We start from the raw sequence: 9624 nt of genomic DNA, 5'->3' as shown, positions 1-9624 counted from the left end.
TATAATGACTATACCCTATAAAAACTGGCACTAATGTTACCTACTGTAGCCTACTGTAGCTACATCAGGTCCATAACAGGATTTAATATTAGAAAGAGGATAAATTTAGAAGCAGTGTGCAAATCCTCTCCAAATCTTACGGAAAATATTCAAATAATCAAATGTTTTAACATTTACAGTAAGCCCTGTGGGAAATTTAAACAACTTTCTGTCTAAGGTGGTTTGTAAATATATATCAAATTTCTGATCATATTCTTCAACAAAATCTCCTCATGACTATGCAGAGTGCACTAAACCATATCGCCATTTGCCTTTTTGCTGTTATAGAAATATTAGTGACATCCCTGCTTAATCCATTGGTGTTAGAATGATCTCAGCCCATCATTTACTGGTAAAGCAGTGCTGCTCTAGGAATACTTGTGAAAGGGTAATATAGTGTGCTTCTAGAGATGTTTGACTGTTCTTCAAGAAACTTGTATGAAGTCAGACACTAACTCATTTGTTTTGGACGTTGGTTTGTTTATTGGTGCACAGTTGCGTCAGGTATTTTGGTCTAATGAATGCTTCAGAGTTTCTTTCACCCGAACTAAGGCGTCCTATTTGCAGTTTGCCTCAAGCCATGCAGGTGACACAAAAAATAGGAAAAGAAGTTCTAGGAAGATAACATGGAAAATATAATAGTATTAGCTAGGGGTGTGCATTGGCACTGCCCTCACTATTCGATTCAATTCGATTCTACGATGCATTGCGATGCATCAAAATCCCATTGACTTTGTAAAATCCGAAATGTGCCCAGATATCCACTTTCCAAGCTTTTGGTGCATTTTTAATTAGGCCTACCCGTCTATCGTGGTCATCTCCCTCCGCCTCAGCCATCTTGATTGTTGTTGGTATGCCCCCGGAAGTAATTGAAACTTCACAACTTGTCCATTTGAGGCCAGAAAATAAATAGTGACATAATCGATTATGGCACATTGCCGCATCGATGCTGAATGGTGCATGCCCCACATTGCATGCCCCACATTGGATTAAATGGTGGAATATATATATATATATATATATATATTATATGTGTGTGTGTATGTGTATGTGTGTATATATATATATATATATATATATATATATATATATATATATATATATATATATATATTATATGTGTGTGTTTGTGTGTGTGTATACATATATCCTATCACACTGGTTAAATGAAATCAGTCAAAATGAAGCAGGATGAGAGCAGCTTTATTAGCAGTATGTAGCAGCAGGATGTGAACACTTTAATTATTTCCTTCTTTTTTCTTTCATGCAGTCTTTCTTTGTCCATCACACAAACAGAAAAACGCCTCTGATAGGTTTGGTGAGGGCTGACGTGGGTTAAATGTGCAACATCAGTGTGAGAGTGAGGAATGGAGGGGGGGCTGCATGGGGAAGCCAGGAGACAGTTGAAGAGGGAAAAACACAGAGAGAGGGTGTTTCTAACCAGATATAGTCTCTGTGGTTCTTGTAATTATCTCCTCTGCAACTTCCTGTAACTCTACTTCGGTCGCTGACTTCCAGCTATAAATAGTCCTATAATGTACTCCCTCTGCCCTGCGCCACCAACCACGACACATTTAGGAATGAAGGAGACATCACTGCAACCTCTGTCTGCTCCTTTCCTTCTTTGCCCTCCCTCCATCACCTCCCCGGTCCTCCTCTCCTCTACACCCCCTCTTCCTCACCCTCTCTGAGCTTCACTTGGCGGATAGGGTGTAGCAGCCATGTGGGTGCCACTGCATGTCTCGGATGCGCCTAATGGACTGCATCTGAGGGTTGCGAGCGCCGTACTCATTGAAATGCTTGTAGTCACCCTTTTCCAGCAGGTACTGGCTGCCGCGGTACCCAGGGAACTGGTACCCCACCCATCTAGGGAAGGAAAGAGGAAGCATGATGTAAAGAGTTTCAGAGTTAGAAGTTAAAAAGATATTCATTAACAAATAAGGATGTTGAAAAATGATTGAGAGATAAGGGAGAACTGTGTATAAAAGATGTTTTAAGAGACATAGGCAGATAATTCAGAGTAGATCAACATTTCTCACACTGAAAACATTGATCTATTTGTCATGCTGTCAGGCTTTCAGACACAGACAGCTCCGCTCCCCAGCTGTTTGTTTCAAATAGTTCAGACCATTGAAAACAAAGTAATCACAGCAGAGGATAAGCTTTGTTTGCAGCCACACCTCTGCGAACACAGACAGGGACGCTGTGCTGCTGACGTCTACGACACCATCAGAAAGCTGCTGATGAAAAAAGTCTCTATTCCTGATAGTCTGTGATTAGAAAGCTGCTTCAGCCTGTATATGAGAATGACGTCACAGATGCGAAAACTGTCTGACACACGCAACGCCAGGCTCTGACTTTTTTTTGATGCAGTAGTTTGAAAGGCAGAGTGCAATGTTTTTTGGCAGCTCTGTTGAAATATGCATGATCTACTGACTGGAAGATGCAAATGCAGAACAGACTCTAAGATAGCGGAGCTGCAGCCCCAGACAGGCATACAAAACAGTGTGTTAAAGCATGGCTGAGATGTACTTGTTAGGCAAGTTAAATAAGATCTCAAGCCATGAAAGTGAGACTCTTGCAATTTGCACGTATGAATGTTCTACCTCATGCTGTGAATATCAAATTTACAGCAGATAATGCTGTGACGTCAAGACGAGGGTGACACCAACACTATCCCACTCCTGGTTATATTGTTGCCAGATTTAGCCACTTTTGATACCTCCTCAAAGTTTGAAGCAGTGTTGGTGACTTGAAGGGTATCATCTATCAAATTATCTGCCAACTTCACCTTCTCTGTAAAGAATAAAGTTTGAGACTTGTGGCCCTTTGGGTCCAGAACAGTGCCTTGGAATTAAAATGATTCAAGATCCTATAAAATGGAAAGGTTTTTACATTCACAATTTAGGAAAATACAAGTTTTCCAGAGATCAAAGCAATTTTTCTTGTTGTTTTTAATGGAGAACCTGGAGTATGATAAAATTATTTAGTAATTGTCATCAGGTATAATAATAATATAATAATATATAATAAAGGTATTATTTTTCACATTTAAAAAAAATTAGAATCGTTCAACCAAAAAGATGCATTACAGGTATAGTGGAGGATTTTCATGAATTTTTTAAAAGACCTGCCCTCCTCGCATAAAAAAAAAATGCACATGCCAAAACATGCACATGCACAACCCTGTTCCTGCTCTGTGAGGGTACATCTATTAAATGCTTGGGAGAGCAAGCACAAATCCATTTCTCCCTGTTTAAAAGTTGCTGTTTGCATCATTCATACAAGCCTACTTTCCAAAAGAAGATTCGCAATTTTTCCATTATGTCAGACTCACTACCGTTAAGTCAAAATGAGGACAAGCATGTAGGATGACCTTATCCAGACATATCACCAGAATGATTGACAATAAGGAGGACCACTTATTTTGATGATCCACTCGGAAAAAGTACATCCTCCACTATACCCTTAATCTTTTCACTGATGGCCCATTTAATTTGTTTAAAAGCACAACAGAATAAATTAAACTGTGTTTCTTGAATTTAACCATAAAACTCCTAACTAATTGAATTTTATGAGTAAAGGCAACATTGCTTTACAGAAAGAAGTCCTGAGTTTCAATGCTACCAAGAGGCCTATTGACATGCAGGTTCATGAGAATAATTGCAAGGATGTTACCCAGTTGCTCTGTTTGCATTTAACTCTCATGGACAATTTTTAATTTGTTGCTAAATGAAAAAGAAATGTCGGCATTTTTCCATCTAGTAGATAGAGGTGAATAAACCAGGCAAGACTGCAAACTGGCAGAGACCACATATTTGAGAAAAATGGGGAGAGCTTTTCTGGAATGTGTTGCTATGAGGCAATTTGTCATTTTTCTGTCTTTTCAACAAGTATTGATGATGGTATATGCTTTCTGGAGATGTAGATAAAGAAATTAATTAATTTCAATGCATATGAGTGAAATTTTCACCATATCTGAAATTATTTTGTTGACTTTTTCCATTTCCCATTTAGGGCATTTGGTCTTTTGTAGAATAGCCAAAAAAAACACACTTAGGCAAACATTAAGACGTTTTTACCAACTTGTGGAAGTTATTTTGATTTTTTTTTTTTTTATTTCCATTAAACTTTTGTGATGCTCAAAAAAAAACCTGGAGGCAAAAGTTGTGTCCTTGGATTGTAAACATTGATGACCTGTGGAATTAACAGTACTTTATTTATTTTATTTTAACCCTCCAGACAACTCTATGCTAAAGGGATATTTATTTTTGTGTTTTTTTCTTCATTAATGTAGACCTATCTCTATCTAAAAAAAAAAACTAAATGAGCCTTTTTATCAACATAAGGACAAGTAAAGTTCAGGACTAAGATACAACTATGGAAGAGTAACCACTTGACCAAATTTTTTTCCCTGAAGGTTTTCAAGATCTACTTTAAAATTCCTCAATGAGTATCAATCTCTAACACTCAGTTTTGTAGCCAGTAAAGTTTTTATATGGTTGGTAAGGCAGGGAACAAAGTGTACAAGCACCAGAATCAGTTTCGTTTCAATCTACAATGTTTCAAAAAGAAAATGCACAAGCAGAACATTCCCATTTTCCAATTAAAAACAAAATAGGATTTCATAAAGCCCTTGCTTCAGGTTATATTTACACATCCATGCTCTCCAAATTAAAGCGTTGGTGGAGAATCTTATTTCAGCTTTAAGGTCTGGTAGTAATATTTTATCTATTGTCATTTATTATCTATGTTTCGGAAGAAAGAAAAAAAACAACTGTAGTTTTATTAATACTTGTCATGCATAATTTTTATATATTAATACCTGATTGAGTGGAATATTTTTTTTTATCTCTAATTACATAGAAAACTCCTAGATGACTTGAAGAGATATAATTTTCTCATTTTCACTATAGTTTTTTAAAACTGCGTGCATTCTGTATTTATCATTTTTAATGATAGTATATTGATGGAAGTAATTAGCTATTGTATTTTAGTTGTTGATATATGAACAATTAAAATGTAATAATCGCTAAAACATTCATTTGAGAGTATTACTGCAGCTACCCTCTGTTTTAGAGAGGAGCTACTTGTGAATTATGTCTACATGGGATCTGCTAGTAGGGATGGCCACAGGGATGGCCAATAATTGACTAGCTCCACCCCTAACACTCATCAGATGCAGTGTTTATAGTGGCCCTAGTAGGTAGAACCTAAGCACCTAGAATGCAAAACAACACAAATCCTCTTGAGCAATCACAACAATGAGCTTGTTTAGTCTTGCTAAGAGTAAATTTAACATTCTGTGAATAATCCAGAGTAAAAGAAAAAGTCTTTCTACATTTTAAATTCTAGCAGGAAAGGACCAGGTTTTATGCGAAAGAAGTTAAGAAAGCAGCTTTGCTGTCATACATTTTTTTTTCATCCTGGGATTCCCTAAAATAATTGCAGGTCAATTTGCTCCTTTCTCAGCGTGACGATGCAACCTTCAGAGATAGCAAGCGGCTTTTATTTGTGCCCAACTTTTTCTGTTACAATAAAAGAAAACTTTAAGGTAGAAAAGAGAACAAAGGAGGCAAATTAGCATGTTCTGCAGCCATGGAAATATAGTTTCCCTGCAAATAGCTTCCTCCTGTTTTTTAATCCTGTGACTTTATTGTAAATCCTGTATTTTGAGAATATATTAAGTATGACATGTTTTCCAGAGAGCTCAGAAAGATCCAATAGCGTTAACAAAGGGTGCAATAATTTGAAATACGTCCAACCTTTGAGTTTCTGACCTTTTGAATCAACATAGTTGAACTACACTGAAAATGAAATTCAGAAGAGCAAACACATGACAGTCAGTTAACAAATACGACGGTTTCTGTTACTATTTATACAACATAATGCATATAATATTTTAATAAACCCTTAAAAAACTTGTTTTTTTATTTTAATCTATGAACTTTTGATGATTGAAGATATGGTGGCTAGGTCCCATTAAGCCTTTTTGCAAAGACAAAGTTAAGGTACTCACGTTCCACAGCTGACCAGGATGCTTCCCACTCTGTCGGTGAAACCATAGGCACTCAGGCTGGGAACGTCATCGTCCATGATCTCCATCTTGCGACCCTTGTATTCTCCGACTTCATATAAGCAGATCTTGTGCTCCTCAGGATCCTGTAGCATGTTGGATGAACAAGACAAGAAATACATTAGGAAAAAAAAATCGAAGAGAGCAAACTTTATGCTCTACTGAGAACATAGCTGTTCTCACCATCCGCACAGGCCTGAAGGACAGAAGGTAATCGTTCCTCTGATTGTTGCTCCATGAATCCCATCGGGGGTACTCGCCCTTTTCCAGGATAAACATTTCACCACAAAAGTTCATCTGCTCAAAGCCCACAAATCTAATAAAGGGAAAGAAATATCAGCAAAAAAATATAAGCATCTGGTTTCTTATTATGCAGACCTCTTTGTTAGCCTCCTAGAGCAGCATATATTACCCTTCATAAGAGCTCTGCTTAGCCTCTGATCCCGTTCTTCTGCCTCTTGACTCTTTTTATAGATTACTGTTGAACTATTTCGGCCTCTTGTGCTTCTTTGGAGATTCAGTGGAAATAAATGAATAATAATGCTGCTCTTACTCTCTTATTTTGTGTAGTAATTTTTATTCTACTCACACAGTAACCATTCCCCTAACATCATATACACAGAGCAAAGTTGCTGCCCAGCTCTGATCAAAGTCAGACACTAATTGAAAAGCTGAAGTTCCCACCCCTGCTGCTCTCTGCAAATAGCTGCGGATAAAAGCCTCCCCTGACTGCCTAAAATGCAAAGTGAAGAAATGTCATATAATGGAGAGGCACATCTGTGAAATCACCTGCATGTTACGCACAGGAGTGGAACTTCTGTACTTAAACGTGTGGGCATGTGGTTGTCACTGTACTTACGGCCCACATTCGACACGAAGGGAGCGCACCCTGTCCATTCCCATTTCACACACATTCATGCACTCTGCATTGATCTCAATGCAGCGTCCTTGGAAATTCTCCTGGTCGTAGACGCACATCTGATGACACAAATAAAAAGAAATGGGTTAATGGAGAAAACTTTCTAAAAAGGTAGATATTGTTATGGAGAGCCCATTTTAATCTGAAAAACACAAAAATGTATTCTTGAGTATTTTTCAGTCGGTGGTAGCTCCTGACCACCTACTCAGGGAGCTTTAAAAAATCAGCAGGTTGAAGTTGGCAGGTGAGAGCGCAGAGGGTAAGGTGTTAGGCCAGACGCTTTACACCATTTAACAAAGACGACACGATAGAGTAGCAAGAGATGTTTGAAAATCTTCAGAAGATGTGTGGGTGTACTCTGTGCACCTTGTAGGACATCTTGTCCATTGCAGACATCTTGTTCTCAGCTGCCTTCCCATCAGGCTGGGACTTGGGTTTCTCTGCTCCAGCAGACATGACTTTAAGAACAAGAAGAAGAGGCTGTGTTTACTCTCAAAATGTAGGTTTTACCTATAAAGAGTCAATCAACCTTTGCCAGAAACACAGAACAACCAGAGGATTTTCTAAAAAAAACTTTTTAAAGCTTCCTTTACAAGCTGGAGTAAACAAGTTAAACAAGTATTTCAGTTTTTAAATGTTCTATATTAATGTTCGGCTTAATGTTAACCTTTAAAATAAAAATAAAAATAAAAAAGTTCAATATGTGTTATTTAAGGGAAATGTAGTGAGATACATTTTGATTTATGTTAGCAGGGACCAATAGCTGGAAAACTGGCGAAATTCAAAAAAGGTCTGAACAGCTTTGCTGGAAAGAAAGAAAGTTATTAATCAAGGGGATATTTTTGTAGTTTTGCATTTTTTGTTGGGGGGTTTTTTGCGTTTTCTTTTATTATTAATCAAGTTTTGTGATAAATTTCTATTTTTTTATATAACAGCTAACTAATATAGAAAGGGACAAATGTCATAGTTTTGGTTACATATAAGTTTTATCTTTGAGTTTTCCTTCATTTTATTTCCATGTTGTGTTATTCTAGTTATTTTTGATTGTATTTGGGTTCTTAGGTATTTCTTGTTTGCCCTCTGTTGCCCTCTTGTGTCAGTCTCCTTTTCCCCAGCTCCTTTCTACACTCCTCTGTTTACACCTGCTCTCAATCTGCTGATTAGCCTGGTCTTTGTATCTCTCTCCCAAATATACACCTCCTGCTCAGTCACTGTTCCTGGTTTATTGTTGTGTCTTTGCCCCCTTGTTGTGATTATTCCTTGTTCTCAGTTTTTGTGGATTTATGTTTTTGGAATTTTGCTTCTTTAATCTGCAAGTAACTACCTTTAGCTTCAGTATGCATTCTGTCCTGTCAAACATCCACCCAACTTGACAATAGCTTGATCTGCCTCCTGTTAAAATATATCAATTAATAATGATGTATTCTGATTTTTTTTTTTTCTGCTTTGCCTTATTTTACTGTTTATATCTCTACCTTTGTTCTTGGTACTTTTTAGAATAAAAAGGAAAACAATTACAAGAGGCATTGCTGTTATTGTGTCTGAGGCATGCTGAAATCCCTTCTCTCTCTGCTCTTTGTAAAAAAAAACAAAAGAGGAAAGGTGACTGATGTAGATAAAAGTTCTGTCTCCTGAGACCCACCTTCAGCAAACGTTTAACTTGCAAAAGAGAACAAGGAAGCATACAAAGCAAAGCTAGAGCTGTTTTTTTAAAGCTGTAACAAGAATATCAGTCAGTCTGTGCAAACTTTACCACAGTTGTTCATAGCTGGTTTGAGCGCAAAACAATCAATGTTTTTCATCCATAATCAAACAAAGAGAAATCCCAACAGACAAAACAAAGTGCAGAAAATTGCTCAAAAAAATCCTTTCTGCTGTCTGAAAACACTGCTGTCGTTTCAAAACATGAGTTTTACAATATTCTTTGATTAAGACACAATGTTGTTGTTTTTTTATTAACAATACTGTAATTGTGGTTAACAGCATCACATTTAATGAGCAAATTTTGACTTCTAGTTTGAACAGACATCAGCATAAATATCTGGTGTCTATCTTCCTCCCTTGTTTTCTTTTTTGTGTGGTGTTGATCAATGTCTTACCTATGGCAGTGTGTGCGCAAAGGAGTGGACTGGTGGTCAGTGTGGGAGGATGAGGGGCCAGTGCAGCTTTTATATGCTGGCGGCTGGAGTGAGGGGATTATACAGACTGAAGCAAACCCGCTGAGCTCACAGCCGCTATAGAATAGAAATACCCCATCATCAAAGAGAGAAAAACAGGGGATACCAGCTGAAATAAAAGAAGACTAAACCAAAGAAATATGAGCAACAGAGACTCCCTTTTTGTTTCATCAACAGGACTTAATGAAAGAAAAAACACTAAAACAAAAGCTTAATCTTTGACTAAATTTGCACATAAAGTGAGAAACTTACTGTAAAACCACACTATGGTCCATATTGACCATACATATAACTAATACTTATAATCAAAATGAACAAATTCTTTTTCACTAAAAATACAGTTGTGAATAAGTGCAAAAACATATTTTGTCATAATAAGAAACCAGCACTTTTGCTTCTTGCGAAGTTACTGA

General features: G+C 37.2%; 1 protein-coding gene across 1 annotated transcript; it reads right to left on the bottom strand.

Annotated features, from left to right (window-relative positions):
* Positions 1-1733: 1733 nt before the first annotated feature.
* LOC107098475 (beta-crystallin B1-like) lies at positions 1734-9165 on the bottom strand. The gene is made up of 6 exons (XM_015396191.1): positions 9134-9165; positions 7401-7492; positions 6975-7093; positions 6299-6431; positions 6059-6201; positions 1734-1905 (listed from the first exon to the last, which is right to left on the bottom strand). The coding sequence occupies exons 2-6, from the start codon at positions 7488-7490 to the stop codon at positions 1734-1736; spliced, it is 657 nt and encodes a 218-aa protein (XP_015251677.1). The 5' UTR covers positions 7491-7492; positions 9134-9165.
* Positions 9166-9624: the final 459 nt, after the last annotated feature.

Source organism: Cyprinodon variegatus, unplaced genomic scaffold, assembly GCF_000732505.1.
Source record: "Cyprinodon variegatus isolate N-32 unplaced genomic scaffold, C_variegatus-1.0 Scaffold780, whole genome shotgun sequence".
NCBI classification, from domain to species: Eukaryota; Metazoa; Chordata; class Actinopteri; order Cyprinodontiformes; family Cyprinodontidae; genus Cyprinodon; species Cyprinodon variegatus.
This window is presented reverse-complemented; position numbering and strand designations above follow the sequence as displayed.

What these genes read in the sequence shown, in the direction of transcription:
- LOC107098475 (XM_015396191.1), bottom strand. Translation starts at nt 7,490, where the DNA reads ATGTCTGCTGGAGCAGAGAAACCCAAGTCCCAGCCTGATGGGAAGGCA. An exon ending in CCTTCAGGCCTGTGCGGATG is followed by an intron (nt 6,202 to 6,298) that starts GTGAGAACAGCT and finishes AACATGCTACAG; the next exon opens with GATCCTGAGGAGCACAAGAT. An exon ending in ATCCTGGTCAGCTGTGGAAC is followed by an intron (nt 1,906 to 6,058) that starts GTGAGTACCTTA and finishes TTCCTTCCCTAG; the next exon opens with ATGGGTGGGGTACCAGTTCC.